The sequence below is a fragment of the Apaloderma vittatum genome, unplaced genomic scaffold, assembly GCF_000703405.1.
Source record: "Apaloderma vittatum isolate BGI_N311 unplaced genomic scaffold, ASM70340v1 scaffold686, whole genome shotgun sequence".
In the NCBI taxonomy this organism is placed as follows: Eukaryota; Metazoa; Chordata; class Aves; order Trogoniformes; family Trogonidae; genus Apaloderma; species Apaloderma vittatum.
In genome coordinates this window covers 90,194-107,478 of record NW_009722085.1, presented here as the reverse complement: position 1 = coordinate 107,478, position 17,285 = coordinate 90,194, and the positions used below count along the sequence as shown (strand labels likewise).

The following is a 17,285-nucleotide window of genomic DNA, read 5'->3' as shown; positions in this document are numbered from 1 at the left end:
CCTCTAAGAGAGTGACCCATCCTTGTCCAAGGGTGCTACTAAAAGACTGCCACGAGCAGAACTTGCACTGTGGTGGTACCTAGTCACCTTTTCTGGACACAAGGCTGTGTATACGACGTCACAGTGTGTCAGAGGACAGGCAGGGCACGTTTTTTCCAGCTGAGGAACAGGTTGTGATAGGAAAAAACACACCCTTCCATCAAACTGAGATTAAAAAGCACTGCTGCTCTTGACCTGCTTCCAAGCTGAGCGTCTACCAGTTGTACCAATGGTCTGGGTGAAAAGTCTTGTGCTCCATGAAGTCAGATTGGTACACAAATGACAAAATTTGGTGGTCTGAGATAGAATCATAGAATGGTCTAGGTTGGAAGGGACCTCAGAGACCACTGAATCCAACCTCCCTGTCATGGGCAGGGATGTCACCTCTCGACTAGACCAGGCAACACATGGGGACGGAGCGGGAATTGAACGCGTGACTTTGGTGTTGTCATTGCTGTCAGCACCGCGCTCAGCCCACTGAAATAACCAGTAGCTTTGTGGAGAAAACCCTTCAAAGAGATGGGAGGCAGCGCCTTAAGCTGGGGTCTCCTTGGGATCCACCACAACAAATGAGAGCTGCCTGAAAGCATATGCCTTTTTTTGTTATTATAATTTTTATTAGTTGTTCTTAATAAAAAATTGAATTCGCAGTTAGGTGCAGTTCACTTCCATTCAGTCCAAACCATATGTTGCTGCGTTTTCCTTTCTTCCTCCCTTTGTGAGTCGCGACTCTTAACGAATCGCCCGCTCCCAGCTGCCGAGCAGACTCCTTGCAGGTCATCAGGCGCGCAGAGGAGTGTAATAAATACCCGCCGAAAGTTGGTTTGTCTTGGTTTGCATCCATCCTGCTGCAAAGATACAGGAAGGGCTTCAATACCTCGCCTTGGCTGGTTTGTGTTACAGCACGCATCCTTCTCCCAAACCACATCCTGAAAGAGAGGATAGCCCAGCTCGCTCCCCGATCGGCTTTTTCAAAGCCTTGGCAACACCCCCCACTTTTTCATAATTCACTCTTGTTTGTTCTCTGAACTTGTTTTTTAGGAATCTTTGAAAGGTTTTTCTTTTTTTTTTTTTTGTTTCAAAGTTTGTCCTGAAAAGGGAGTATTGATTTTTGACCTATTTTTAACCAATATAGTTCAGCAGATAATTGGATAGCTGCTTTAAAAGCCAAGGCTGCCCTATTTGCACTGTTTAGATTTAATTAAAAAGAAAGAAACAGCACATTTTACTTGACTTTTTTTTAATGTCTGAAGCTGTGAATTTTCTGTTAATCCCTGTTTAGCTGGCCAAACACACATAAATATGTTTTAGTGCAACGTCAGTGCCTGATAATGAAAATATGGTCTAAATATCTGAATTCAGCTTTTATGTCTGACTTTTTACTGACACCAAATAAGCTCACAGCATAACAACTCAGCCTCAGAAGATGCAGATTTCTTTAAAACATCAAACTGGTTACTTTGGATTCGCTTCTGAAATGTTTAATCCATAGTGTTATGACATTTTGAACATGTTTTGGCTAGGTTATCCTTTAATTTCAAAAAAATGTAAATCAGAAATACCTCACAAAAAAGGATGTAGCTAAATTGTAAGCATGCTTTCCCTTTCCCAGAGCAGTCATTAGCTTTGTATTTCTGCATGGAAACCAGGAAGCTGTGTGCTAGAGCTGTGTAGTTTTATTGATTTTTGGTCTGGCACAATTAACTTCTCAGTTCCCTCTTTCTTGAGCATTACTTGCTTGAATTTTTAACTCTGAATAGGAATCCTGGGGCACCAACAGTGAGCAAGGAGCCGGTAACATAAATAGATCTTTACAGGGATTCGTAGGAGCTTCAGCAGATGTTGCCAAATAAACTGATGGCCAGAGGCTGGGACTGCCAGTGCTATTGAGCCAGAGCACCAAACATTATCTTTTTGCTTCAGGACCTTGTGTGTGATGGTTTCTGTCGGTTCTCGTGGTGGGTAGCAGGTTACAAATGTAGGAAGCAGGAAAAAAAGAGGATGGAAAAGCCTGACTAACCTTCAAGCAGCAGATCAATTTGCTGTGCAAGGAGGTAAGAAAATGGGAGGAAAAGAAAGAAAGAAAAAAAAAGATTGGAAACTATGCCTTCCAGATAAAAGTATCTTGCATCTATTTGTACAGTCAGCAAGAAAGCAAAGAGTATGATCACTCTGCTTTTAAAGAATCGCTTTATTTCAAAGTTGGGAACAAACTTGGGAGTTCTTTGGTTTCAGCGGCTCAGCCAATTTGTTAAGGGGCTGTGATCCTTTGCTATGCCATTAAAAGAAAAAAAACCACACAAAAAACAACCTGCAAACCACTCTGTTCTCTTTGTTGCTGCTCATTATATAGACCCACAGGGATACAGGCTTGTCGTTTGACAGTACGGAGAGCACAGCTGAATTCACTGCCCTCGGGAACTTGCAAACCAATAAGAATTACATGTTTGTACTTTTCATGTCCATGTTGAAATACCACTCGCTTTTGGAGGCATTTGTGAGAATCGTAGCCTCCCGTGCTCTCTTCTAAGCTAAAACTGAAAGAAAAGGGAGAAATGCTTTTTGAACGAAAAGCAACACATGCAATTTATGGTATTTGTTGCCAATTGTAATTATTTTAAATGTATATGCTTTGTAGACAGCTTGCATTTGTTTTTCCAGTTATCACGGTAAGATTCTTATAGATTTCCCAGCTTTTCCCTCTTTGTGTACTACAGCTAGTAGAGAGATAATATCAGCCCAAAGATCTGCTAGCTGTAAACATACCTTTTAGCTTGTGAGGGCACCAACACGGAATGTCAGTGTGTGAAGAACGAGGGGGGGAAAGGGTATTTTCACATAAATAGCAGAAGATGGCATAGAGTTTATCCCTATTGGAAATAATGTACTCTTTCCTGAGTGAGTTACGCAATTTCTAATTGCTGATGTCAGCTCTTCAGATACAAGAAAAAGTATTTAGATCTGCATGGAAGGTATTTATCTGATGTATCTCAAAAGTCCTTTATTTCCAGAGCTATCCTTAAGAGATAACATAAACTTATGACCTTTGCTTTTTGTGTCTTGGAATTTCTGTTTTCGTGATTATGGAGGAGAAAGTAAATAAGGACTTATCATTAAAGTTAATGTTGGTGGGTTTTGGTGTAGTTTGAGACTCTGGATTAAAAAATACTCCCAAATGATCCTCTGGTAGAATACTTTGACCATCACATCATCGGGTCTGGTGTTAATGCTGGAGGAAACCAGGTAACCAAAAGGCAACTCTTTGGCTTCTTTGCCCAGTTGTGAGTAGGTGATTTCTGCATGAGTGAGCTTTTTACTTATTGTTCTAAATACACTCTGGAGTTTCAGAAAGGTGTTCTGGTTTCTCTGCCTTATGGGGATGTCTCTTCACTATTCCTCTCGCCGTTTTCTTAAACAAACGCTTGGTTTCTGTCTGGATCCAACCATCTTCTACAACACCGTGTTAAGCTACCATCCTCGACCACACACATACCAGAGCCAGGCTGGTTTTCTGGTAGCTGGTCAAAAGAAACCACCCGTGACTCTCACACCTCGATGTTCTTTGTGCATCTGATGGGAAAATTGTACTTTGCTGCTGTGAGCTGCTACAGCAACGACAAAGTTCGTGCAAGGCTGGAGGGAGTGGCTTCCAGAATCTCTTCTCCCTGTGCTTGTCACGGGGGATGTGGTTTCTTTTATTTAAGACTAAAGTCCAGGGAACTCATTATTAAATGTGATGGCCAATGAGTTTTTATTCTTGCTCTGTGTCGAATGCCAGGAGGCTTGTTGAGACAAATAATTGCAACCCATAGTTCTAAGTAACTGTGTTTTTCCTTACTTGCCTTATCAATTTTGACCCATTTCAGGCTAGGAGTGTCCCACGAGTGACCTGACAGTTCATGCAGACTGTGACGGGCACGTGATGGGCACTTTGTGGATGTAGGTCAACTTGACTGAACGTGCAAAGCCGACCTTGTTGCAAGGTTGGCTTTTGTGAAGATAACGGCAGTTTTGGAGGGATTGGAAACCACCTGGTTTCCAGGTTTTTTTACCTGCCTATTTCAGTCTACCATGTTAGGATAGAAATTAAAAATTTTTAGCGTAGAATTTTAAACTTTGAAACCATAGACGGAAAATCATCCCTTTTGGTTCTGTTTCTTGTGCTCTGTTTTCAAATACTGGGTTTGGACATCTGATCCACCTGAAAATGCACTTTCCAGATGAATTAACGTTGTTGGAATGAATTTTACACTCTTTTCCCTTGTCTATGGATATTTCCTTTTATTTCTGTTCTGTAATTGCGAGAATAGTTTTGTATTTAAAGTTATACGTGCTGGTCTAACTCAGGTATCTTAATCCAATAAAATCCTTTGTAGAAGGTAAGTCGCAAAGATTAGGACTGTCCGCTTCATCAGATTTCTTTCTCTTCAAAAGTAATAAGAAATGACCTGAAATATTCTTTCCCAGTCTCAACAGCCAGTATCAAGGGAAAAGCTCACAGCAGCGCAGTGTGATCGCGGTACATGCCAGCTCCACAGCCCAAAGGAGTTGATGATCCGACAATGATTAAGACTTTTTCCTAGATTACTGTGCAGAAAAATATGCTCAGTGACAGCTACTTTGTATTCAAATTCCGGAATGGGCATCTCACCAAGGTGAACAAATCTACTCCAAATGGACAGCTACTAGTATTTCAGACATAAAAGCTAACTTTTTTGTTTTCCTATCATATCATTATTATTAGAAAGTTGTCCCTGACAGTTTGAGGGCTTCAAAATCTGCTACTGGGAATGTGCCTTGGTATTCATGATGATGTGATAAACCAGGAGAAACTGAAGGAAACAAAGTGTTATTGCTCTTTTGGAGCCAGTGTTGGTGTAATGCTGTGATGCCTTCACCAGAAGGAAGATGCCTCTTTGTTCTCCTCTATGTTTAGGAAGTTCAGGATGTCTGCCTTTAACACAGTTTACAGGCTAAGTAGACAAAGACAGGAGGATGAAAACAATTGTCACGTCCATTTTGCAGCGGCAAGTTGGCGGAAAGGGCTAGAAAGGGTAATTGAAGCACATAGGAATTGAGGTGGAGGGTTTTGCCATTTTCTCTACCAAGACACAAGTCCATGGTCGAGCTGGGCTCCCAACGCCCTCTCCAGGTTCACAGGGCAAGCCTTAATCCCCAAACTATCCTTTCTTTTCTCTTTCTATATGAAGATCTGTGATTTAAAAGGGAAAAATGAATTCTACTTAAAAAGCATGTGTGAGTTAAACTAGTTGTACTCTAAGACACAGTGATTTTAATTCTATTGTAAGAGAACAAAAGGACTTCTGTGACTCAGAAATAGGCTACTGTTTCACCAGCTTCCAGTTGTTCAAGTGGTTCTTTATTCTTTTTTTTTTTAAACTGCTTTATCAGAGAGGATTCTTCCTTGACCTTAACTTTGTTTCACTATTTTCCTTCAGAACATTAAGTTTCACTAATGCCAATTCAAGCCGACATCCCTCAGCGAGTAAAGGAGTAAATTAAATAGGGAAATACATTTCCTCTTCTGCTGATACAATTTGATGTAGATTTTGAAAGCAAATCCCCTAAATAGAAGGGGAAAATTACGGACAGTGCTGCTTCAGCCATCCTGAACTCAGTTCTGCCTCCTAGGATATCAGGGAATAGTTTGTGTGCATTGGTGAAATCTTCTCTTCTGCCACAAAAACCATTCCCAAAAGGAAAACGGCAAATTGTAGTTTAAGAGTAGAAAGAACTAGAAGACATAAATCTGCAGAATTATTTACTGTGGTTTAAATAATCTGACTCTCATAAGGTTCTCTCTGCATTCACATTGGATGATTTTGTAGGCATCATTGTGGGAATAAGTTGTATCAGCATGGAAATGATATTTTGCGGCTCTTAAGACTTATCACAAGTGATTCTTCCCAAAATGTTCTGAACAGAAGTGCTCACAATGTGCTTTTTCAATTGTTCTAAACAGAAACTGTAAACCAGCAACCTAATATCTGTATTTATAGTAATTCCCATTTCATCTTGCAACTCAGTTTTGAAGATATTGATTGTAATGGGAGAGTATTATGGCAGTTCATGAGATTCAAACTGATCTTTCAAGGTCTTGTAGCAAAACCATACAAATACTTTTCGGGGGACTCAACGACTGCTGCAAAAAGAGGAAAGTAAAATATCTGAGTTTGTTACATAAGTGTGTACATTTTAAAAACAAAAAAATCACAAACCTAAAACGCCCTTTCTGAATGATATTTATTTTTCTTTCACATTAGAACTGTACCATTCTAAGTGCTGATGTGTTTCCAATCACAGTACCACCTGAGCAGGGCATAATTTTTCCTGTATTTATGCTTATGACTGCATGTCAGAATAAGAGAAAGTATAGTTTCATCTCTTCCCAGATGACAAACAAGGAAATGTGCCATTTGCTTGAAAGAAAAATCTATGGTTAAGCAAGAATCTGAACCTGGGTCTCATGCAAAGCAGTCCAGCATCCTAGCTGGGGACATTATTGTGCTCAATAATAAGAAATTTGAACTCTGGAATTATCTGAGAGATGTTTTTGTCATGTAGCAATCCGTTTTATTCCGCAACTGCTTTTTTAACTTTACAAGTTACTAACATCAATTGACTGTCAAAGAAGTACCACTGTGGACTCATGAATAAACTTAGTTATCATTTCCCTATTAACAGAGGGCCTTTAGCTGAAAAGAAACCATTTGTGCTACTGCAATATCTTAATTATTTACGCTGTTATATTGTAATTAGTTGTATTTTACTCTCTCAAAACTCTCTAGTATGTATATCTTGCAGGGTTTGGAGCCAGTGCACTAATATTAAAGTGGTAATCAACACTGCTTCTAAATATTCATGCCAATAAATGACTCCCATGTGTTCCCTGAGTGCCAAGGATAGTCTGAAGCGTTTATTTAGCATTCTAGTGGGATCTAGTTTCTGCAGAGTTCACAGAGATGGAGAATTTCAATATTGTTGCCGTTCTGCATGGGGAGAGGGAAAATATGTTTGAACTTGCACGGGCGGTGGGGCAGGACACTTGGAAGAAAGCGATGGCATCTCAGTCCCAATCTGTGCTTAATAATGTCTGAGAGTTGTCAGCTATTTTTTCACTGTAACAGAATTACAATTTTGTTTAGTCTACGGCAGCCTCCTCACAATTGCACTTTTTAATAACCATCTACCATTTTCCAAATAATTTGGAAATCATTACATCTCCTGGGCGGGGTGCTCTGACTGTCACGCAGCCGGGGCTCCATCAAGGCACCGCTGTAGCAGTTACAAATGCAGATGCGTTTCTCAATAAATCAATTAAACGCCATAACCCTAAAATTACCCTGCTTCGGCGCTGCAATCGGCTGACATAAATCTCCAGAAAAGCGTATTGAGTGTGCAGAGGAGCAACTGATGTACTGAGCTACTGTTGGAATTTCGAAACAAGGAAATGCTGTCTCTCAATGCAGTAAGTTTGCTTAATGAAATGTACGTTAACTGTAAACAGGCTTAAAATATATGTGAGTTCAGTCTTTTGGGTTAACAGTAACTAGCATATTGTAAACTGGGCTTTCTCATTGGAAGTAGAGTTTTAAAAGCCTGTAAAAGGTGCACAACAAACAAGTGTTTGAGCCTCTTCTCCCTCCTGCCTCCAAGGGCAAAGGGATCCCCAGCCCTTTCTGACCATCTTTCACAGCTTCCCCCAAAAACAGCCGAGTTACTTTCAGATGTCGGAGGTGAAAAAGAACTTGGTTCATAATCAGGGGAACGGCAATATGAAGATTGCACGCAGTCACGATGGCGCTGAAAATGTAATCCAGATGGTCTGATCCCTGTGCCATGCTGGAGTGCAATTGGGATTTCCGTGTGCTCGCCTGCTGATGTCTTGTTCAGCAAATTCTCTTGAATACTTGTATACTTTGCCTGTTGTTCCCATAGAGATACTTGGTAAAACCAATGACTGTATTTATAATTGCTCCAACACCAAGTCTGTTTTCTTCTTAAAGTTAAAATTTGATCATTCCTTCTGAGGACTTTAAAATACATATTAAAATATTTAGCTGTATATAGTGGGGGGGGGAAATGTTTAGCATGACTGTACTTTATGTTTAGTTACCACGATGGTCTTGGATCACACGTGCAGTTCTACACGTGAATATTTAGCATACCCAGCCTTAAGGGGAAAGGCATTTCTGTCAGAGCCACCCTGCTGAGCGTGACCACAGCACCACAGGTCTGCTCTTAGCGCAGGAGGTCGTCGCTTCTGCACATGGGTATCTTAGACTGAAAATGGTCACGCAAAGCCCAAACCTGATTACCTGAACCTCTGGTGCAGCAAGATTGAGCCTTAATAAGAGATCATGTAGGGTTTTAATGTAGTTATGATATTATATGGAGAGGAAAAAGAGAAATTTCAGAGCTGGATCAGCTCTAGAGTCGATGTGGCCTGCATCTCCACATGCACCTTCCCAGGTGAGATGCACTCGGATGTGCAAATCTGCAAGTGATGCGATTGCTTAAGGGCACACCATGGTGTCTAGAACACAGGGCTGTGAAACCCTGCTGTTGATATTTGTTCACGTTGAGCAGAGGCTAAAGAGCTCCGACAGCACAAACGTTTCTTGCTTGCTCCTCCCAAGTGGGACCTCATCCTGCACCGACAGACGGGTGCCCAGAAGCAGGATTGCGGGGTGATGGGCTCTGGGTTTGGACTCAGGCATCTCTGTTTTGCTTTTTCAGAATCACCCAGCACTGCTGCAGTTTGTAATACAAGTTGAAAGTAGACATCTAGTCATCAATCTGGAGAGGAATGAGTAAGTACCCTTGTTGCATGGTCACTTTGTACTGGAGGTTCTCAGAGAAGGGTTATAATTTTAAAATTCATGGTTGTGAAGTAACCTGGGGCCAAGTTTGCTACTAGTCTCTTATGGAACAGGCCCCTAACAAGAGAGTTTTCTTCCAGTGTGTATTTGCACACTGCTGGTAGAGCAAAATCTCTACTGTCGTCTGCATTTATGTGGGACTGAAAACGGGCATATGCCTCTCAGGGTTTTCCTTTGATTGCTGGTTTTGTTTGATTTGGGTTTGTCCTCCTTTCCTGCGGTAAGCTCTTTTATTTACAGTCGTGTGGAAAATCCTACAGTCTTTGGAACTCTTTTTTTGGAGGACCCATCCCTCCTAATGCTGCCGGTGACCACGGTTGACTCTGCGCTGCCGGAGATTGCTCAGGGAAGTTGAGTCAGGCATTTGGGTTTAACGCCTGCTGGAGTTTTTAATGGGAGCTTTCTGGGTCTGCTGGCCAAGGGGCTGATGATGTTTCTGCTGTTCATGAAGGCCGTGACCACAGCTGAGCTTGAGCCCTGGTTTGTGAGATTGTAAATATTAAATCTGCTTCCATGTGCTCTTGAGAACTGCCCACGCCCATAAGCTTTCAGAGGGTGTACCAGGGGCTGCTGAGGAGCTGGTCCCATGGGCATAAACCCAGCAGAGCTTTTACAAAGGGGAACCTTACAGAAATGCAGTCACTTCTCTGGAAGTGCATGAGAAATGGAACCAAAGTCATCAGGGTCTTAGTCTACCTTCTCAACTGTTCGACTGTTTTTCCTCCAAGAGCATCTCAAGACTGCATTGTGGGATATATTGTCCCAGATCAGGACAACTACATGCTGCTTGTCAAAGGAAAAACAAAGATGACTCTCAACCTAGGGCAAGCCTTTCTATAAATGTAAGCGAGGATCTGTGTGTTCTGCAAGTTTCCCTGCTGTGCAATGAAAGCAGCAGAGGTATTTTTTTTATAATAATAGCCTGTAGACGTAAGTGGTGCAGCTTTATGTGTTAAGAGGAAGGAATGTGCCTGTGAAAGCAAATGTCCAAGGGAGGCCGGGTACATGCTGGCTCAGGCTGGTGACGGACAACTTCAATGGGAAATGATGAGGCACCTCTTTAGTCCTCTGCCGTAAAACAACGCAAAATGCTTTTTATTTCCAGCCATTTGGATGAAGCCTAACATTACCCAGCTTGATAAAATCCAGCTCACTTTATTGTTCAACATCAGGCCCAAATCCTGTGCTTTCTTTACGTTATTTTTAGAGCTCCTTAGCTGTTCATTTCCTACCTTGAAGGGTATGTAGATCCTCCATGCGCAGGTTGCTTTGTTTCAGTAACTAGAGGAGGTTTTAATTCCGTTAACAAACAGGGATTTAACTTTATATTCTCTTAATGTTTGTCGAAGGGTGTGCCTTTCTTCAGGAATGGGAACTATGCAGCAATTGAGGAAACTATTTACATTCCATGTCAGCCATTAAAAGAACATAAAACTGCCAATACAGGGCTTCCCGAACATACCAGACTCTCTTGTACCTGCAATAAAGTCAGATTTAGAAAACTAAGATGCAATCTCTACCTCTTTTAGAAATAGGACATGAAAGAACAGTAAATTAACTCTTCGAGCACCTGTTGACTGACTAGATTTGGAGATGTTGAGATCTGCTCCTTAAGAAATCTAGTATTTCTCAATGATTACTTTTCAGTTTACCTATGGCTATGATGGGGTGTCCACCAGAAGATTTGTATTCTAGAAGAGCTGTGTATGATGTTAACGACACGAGGTTCCTCGTCTTAGCAGGAGTTTCTAGATAGTGTTGTAGAACATTGCAGTTAGCCTTGCCTGTGTTTGGCATTTGTAGCATATAGGGTGGTTCATAGATCCCAAACTGCAGAAAAACTTGGTCATGGCTTTGCAAAATTATTTCTCCCTTTTCTCCAGCATTACTGACTGTGGTTTTCAGAAGATATAATGGTCTGAGTGTTGCAAGCCCATACAGAAGTTGCTGGATAGGTCTATTTGTTACTGTTTCTGTAAATAACACAGTGTATCAGTCTGCAGTGCTGGGCAAACAATCCGTGCTTCTCTGTGGAAATTGATGGTTGCGTTTCTTCTGCCTGTAGTGACGGTGTTGGGTGTGTTGTCACTGGCATGGAGAGGCAGGTGGCAGCAGAGGAGATGAGCGTTTGGGGCATGAAGCAAAGCTGTTGCTTCCAAGGTTGTCCTACAGGTTCATGGAGAGAAAAATCAGTGTCCAGGAGAGAAATGAGAGCATGCATTTCTGCAGAGCAGGAGACAAGGGACACGATTTAGTGGTGTTAATAGGGCTAGGACAAAGGTTGAACTCGATGATCCTGAAGTTCTCTTCCAACTGAAACTGTTCTGTGATTCTGTGGGGGCTAACAGCAGGTGGCAGCGGGCCAGACTGGACCTGAGGTGGATTATGGACTCCAGAGGTGTGAGAAGGTCCTCGTGTGCCTGGAGAAGGGAGTGAAGTTTCCACCTTGCAGCTCCTGCCCATGGTTCTCCAGGGCTTCAGAGAGGAGCAGCAACTGTGCACGCAGACCCTGTCTCCTCCAGCCTGCTCTGTCCTCTTGATGTTGGCATGAAGCATACTGCTCAAATATCTTGAAAGCATTGATACTGAGCCATGTTGGAGTAGCCATTAAATCGACATCCTTGAGCTAGAAGTGGAGTGCTAAATACAAACATCTTTTCCTGAGTAGTAAGTGACAACACATCTGAAGCTCTGATACGTATGCTGTTATTTTACTGTAGTTTCACGTAAAGCATGTTATTCCTTGGAGAATGGTGGGGGTGGAGGTGGATGGGACCCCTAAATTACATAATTTCTGCATTGGGTCATGCAGAAAAAACACTGGATGTGATTTTCCATGGTTAGTAAAAACAGCTGCTTTGAGTAGTCTTGACATTAAACTCCATTTATTGAAAACCTTAGAGATTTTCCAAACCTTGAGTTATATTTCAAAACATGATTCAGATGCGTTAGGCAAGCCCAAGTAGGGACTGATGTGTTAAACCATCTGTTATCTATGGAAATATTTAATGTCAGTTTGGTGTTTTGTGATATTTAGACTCAGCAAGATGTGTTCATACGTACCGGGCAAGATGTATTAAGTTAGTTCTGGAAGAGTTACTGGTACCTAACATCACAGTTTAGGCTTTAAAATCTTCTCTGTGGTCTCCAGCTGTTACGATTACTTTTGTACATATTCATTAAATACTCTAGTGATTAGTTTTCAGGCACTGCTCATTTGTAAATGCAAAACCAAAATTATTTGCCGTGAACTCAATCTGTCAATTGCAGAAAACCTGCTAGCAAGCTAATGTTGCAAGCACATTTCTTACTATGATTTAGTTGCAGAGTATGATTGCACTCTTGAGAACCTTAAGCTGTGTAGTACCTTAAATGTCTTAGAAACACTTGTCATATGGAGAGATCTCCAGAATCAGCAAATCATTGATCAGCTGCAAAATAAACCACACTTCAGAGCAGCTGACTGTGCTGGTGTGCATTACATCAGTAATACTGATGCACTTCTGTTGTGCAAGGGACAGTAATGTATGCACATATAAATTCCTTTAAAGTGGATTGCAGCACGTGGGGCTCAGAGGAAAGTACTCTTACTATTGTGTAAATGAAACAAGACCCCCAGTAAGATTAAATCTTGAGTTGGAGAGTGGAACGGTGTGTGACTACTGGCTGTTTTTCTGCAACTGGAAACATTTTGCGCTCTCTCAGAAGTAGGTCTGTGTGCAGCAAAGGGCTTAAGTGTCCCTTTAACTTTAAACATGAGTAACCCAGGTAAAGTCAGTGGAATCACTTATTTTCAAAATTAATTTCATGCTTAAGTGGTTTGCTGACAAAGGTCATAATTATGAATGTCAAAGAAATATAACTTTGAACAGATGTCAGAGAGCTTTTTGCAGCGTTGGCTCCTGTATATACCTGAGTTCCTGGCAGATAAAAAGCTAAGATAAGTCGAGAGCGTGTGAGGACAAATATGGAGGTAGGATGGCTTTGCCCTGAGGGCATCGACACCATCTCAGCTGTGCCCTGAACAGGTTCCTTCTAGTGGGACTTCGTTGACCAGCTCTGCCGAGTGAGCAGTGACTGCATGAGAAGCGTGATTGTGGCTGATGGGCCATTGGAAGTGTCCAGGGGAGCACGGAAATGAAAGAAAAACTCAAATATTTTAGAGAAGCAAAATTCGCTATTCATTTCCCAAAGACTTTATGCTGGGTTTTTGTCATGTTCATAACACAACCTTTAACAAAGCAATAGAAAATTGGGAATGTATGATGATGGATTGTGACCTCTTATTCCTTCAGTAAAAATTCTTTTATTTCATTAGGAGGCAAAATCCACCCTTATCATAGAATCATGAGGTCACAGAATGGTTTGGGTTGGAAGGGACCTATAAGATTGTCCAGTTCCACCCCCTGCCCTGGGCAGGGACACCTCCCACCAGCCCAGGTTGCTCCAAGCCCCGTCCAACCTGGCCTTGGGCTGGGGCTGGGGCTGCCACAGCTTCTCTGGGCAACCTGTGCCAGGGCCTCACCATCCTTTAAATCCCCTTTGATCCTAGAGATCTCCAGAAGTTTAGAGCATCTCTGACTGTCCCTCTTGTACGTTAAGAATTTCTACGTGGAGACACAGTACCCAGTATGTATTGGGGTGGAAAGATCCAGTACTGGAGGTTACTTTGAAAGCAGAGCTCCAGGACAGAGAAGGTTCCAGCAGGCAATAGGTGTCTTCATGCACAGTTTTAATGTGACCTCTTCCCATGAGGCTTTAGAAATCTTTTTCATTATTTTTCAGTTAAAAGGAAAGAAATATTTTTCTCTTCTGCCCAACCTTTCTGAATAGGAGCGCTGATTGGTGTGCAAGTGACATTCTAGCAGAGGAACAACCCATTTCCAGTGCCAAAGAATAAGGCTGACAACACTTGTTGATGAATGGGCATGCTTTATGTACAATCAGTGGCTTGAAATAGATAGAGGAAACAAATCTAAACAAACAATTACCAAATAGAGAAATAGGACCTCTCAGAATTTACGTGCTATTACAATTCTGTGCTGTAACTTAGCCAAAAACCTGTGACCCCGGACTGTTTTATCTGCAAATTCTGGAGCTGGCAGCTGTATTGCAGCGTTTCAGCTGACGCTTGGGGTTTCACTTTAATTGAAGCAAAAGTTTTGCTTTAATGGCGGTAACAATTTTTTCCCTTCTGTGATGGCAACAGTCAAATGGCCTACACCGCACCGAAACCTCAAGATTCATCTGTGTTAATGATGGTATCAGTCCGTGGGTCTAAGAGTTGCAGGTATTTGCTGTAGTTTTGTGGTATAAGGATGGCATATTTAGTGTGGCTGTTGAGGTACCAAGATTTGCTCCGTAATTGAGTGCAATGGTAGTCAAGTTGTGGATTTCGGGCTACCTTTGACTGTGTCAATTTGGAGCTGGATGTTGGAGTGAAAGGGTTCAGCTCCACCAGGAGAGCAACTGCTGCTTAACCTGTTTTCCCTCTCCTTACATAAATAAACCGACAGAAAAGAACAATGAGAGAAGATACTTATACACTGATGCAGTATTCTGAAAGGGAAGAGGATTTAAAAAAACAAAAAAGGAATTTCTATTCTGGAGACCTTCTTGGGGCTGAATGTCATAAACTCTAACAAAGCCAAGCTTTTTCTGCCCATAAAACTGTGGGGCACTGGGGCTATGCTGGGTCTCCTGGAGAGAAGGGAGGACTGTGTCCTATTCACAGCCCAAATCTCAGCTCCAGGGGAGGGGTCGAGGGGGCAGGAAAGCTGCTGTGGCTCTGTCTTTGCCCTGCAGCCTTGGCACATGTTTGGGACAGGGGGAATGGTCTCCTTTCTCAGGTGGAAAAACTGAGATATAGGGAAGTTTGACATTTCTGTCAAACTGCAGAACCACAAACCTTGTTCACGTAGCATGCAAAGAAATTTGACTCTGATGGGTAGGACAGGTACAGTTTTCTCTGCGCAGATGTTTTCCTGAGAGTAGTGGTTTCCAGAGCCACAGCTGTTGACAGCTTTGAACCAAGTTAACACAAGGTTTGGCTTGTTCAGTGTCTGTCAGTCAGAGCAATCCTGGAGCTGCACTTCCCAATTAAATATATAACAATAACAGGGAGGGAAATACACTTGCTGGTGCAATATACTTAATAAAGTGCCTGCTTTAGGTTTCACTCCCTACATAAAGTGCAGCAGTAGAATACTATCTTTTCAGAACTGTGTTTGAATCTCCCTTTGCACTGCAGAATGTGAGGTTCTCAGCGTTTCTTTTTGCAATGGCTCAGCAGAGAGGTCAGGGAGGAGAGCTGGCTGTCGGAAGACGGCAGGAATGTGCGCTCCCTCCCGCGGGCAGGCTGGAGGCAGCTCCTGCGCGGTGATGGTGAACACATGGGCAAAAGGTAATCATCCAGGGCTCTAAAATAAAGAATTAGGGGAGAAACAAGAGATAAAAACAGCTTTCTGGAAACCTCGTAATCTCCCACTGATAGTCTTGTGCCAGCCCACGTGGCGCAGAAACGTTCCGCTGAGTTGTTTTTGCAGGTTGGCAGGCGAAGCGCGGGTGAGTCCAGCTGGACCCAGGCTTTGCTTGCAAACCTCCTGGGTGTTCCTCACGTGTTTCATCTCTCTGTGCAGGTTTCAGATTGCGTTTTCTTGTTGGTTTGGGGGTTTTGGTGGTGCTTCTTTTTTTTTAAATTTTTTTAATCTATTTCTAACAAGAGCGAGTAGCATTTCAATAACAGCGAAGGGGAAGCGCCGAGATCTACTCTGCATCATTACATGCCCTGGGATGTTTGGTCTCCATTTGACAATGCATGTAGAGGTACCAGGCCAAAACCAAGAGGATTCTCCTCTTCAGAAACATTTGTGGATATTGCTTTCTGGCTTCAGAAACACAGTGAAGACTGTAAATGAGTTTTCAAGTCAAAATTGAGGCTGAACCTGCTTTTAATGAATTTCTATTAGATATTTCCACTTTGATGCTCAGTCCTGGGTGCCCAGTGTTTTTGAATAAGAGCAGATGTGTGACAGCACATACAGAGTCTCTAGAATTTGTCTTCTTTTTGAATGCAGTGGCATTTTGCTGGCACACCCTCGGTTCCTAGGATATCAACCTCTCCTGAAGGCTTTGCGGAGAGAAGGACAGTGTTGCCTTCATAAAATTCTGCAGGGAAAGATGCCAGCCATTGAATTTGCCTATAGTGCTCACTCTTTCATGTGTTTATTTTTAGAGGGTTAGTAAATACGGAGAACACTGAAGTACAGTTCCTGGGGTGAATTTTCCGTTATTTCACATTGCGTGTGGAAATGAAGTATTCAAAAGGAACAATTCAGTTCTGCTTATAAGCCCTGTCTGGGAACAACATCAGCATCCCCAGCCAGTATGGGGCCATACACAGCACGTGCATCCCCAATGCACAAAGCACACATCTGCCAGGAAGAGGTAAACTTTATAATTTCCTTAAAATGCATATATTTTAGTACAATGGACAATCTAGATGTCAGATTGTTGCTGCTGTCGGCACCTGTTTGTATCGCGGTCCCATCGCCGAGTCTGTACTCTGAAAGTTTTAGCTGGATGATGCACGTCCATGTCAACAGAAACTGGAAAAATATAACAATGATTAAAAAAAAAAAAAAGGAAAAAGGCCAGATGCAAGTATTAGAGGTTCTTTCTCTTTTGTTGCGATACTTGATATTCATATCCTCAGGCTTTTCTTCTCCACCATAAGTTTAAAAAAAAAACAACCCACAAAACAAACCAGCACCACAAAGCCAAAAGCAAACCCCTGATAATATTGTCACAGTCATTGTGAAATCCTAAGGTTTGGCAGCTTTGCTGTGCAGCGGTCACAGGGTTTAGATACAGGAAGGTCTAAGACAACTTTTTTCTTTGCGCCACACTCTGCCACAAGTAATCTGCATTTTGAGGTCCTGCAACATGGTTTTGCATGCCTATATGTAGTCTTAAAGAACAAATGTAGGAAAAGAGCTAACTGTAGAAAATTTTAGTTTCCTTTAAAAATCTCAGTCAGGAATTGAGTGCAGGAACTTCCACATAAATTTTCCTCTAGTTTGGCTTTCTTTTTTATTTCGTTTTCTCTCTTCTTTCTTTTTTCTTCTTTTTTTTTTCTTTTCTGTTCATGCTCATTTTTGCCCTTTTTCGAAACTCCTTTGAGAGGGATTACCAGGTGTATATGAATTTCCACAGACTAAGTAGGGCAGCCTTCAGCATTTCAAGCTTTTTTGTTCTGCCAGGGGTGCAGGTAAGAAGTCCAACATGCACAGACCCCCTCTCTAAAAATATTTGAGTCCTCCTGTCTCACAAAATACAGGGAAA

General features: G+C 42.1%; 1 protein-coding gene across 1 annotated transcript in view; it reads left to right on the top strand.

The window, feature by feature from the left end:
- The window catches only part of LOC104275615 (disintegrin and metalloproteinase domain-containing protein 12-like), a 116,606-nt gene that overhangs the window by 22,747 nt on the left and 76,574 nt on the right, over positions 1-17,285 (top strand). Inside the window, exon 2 of the mRNA XM_009871615.1 lies at positions 8,800-8,873. Within this exon, the coding sequence (XP_009869917.1) occupies positions 8,800-8,873 (74 nt within the window). The remainder of the gene's footprint in view (positions 1-8,799; positions 8,874-17,285) is intronic.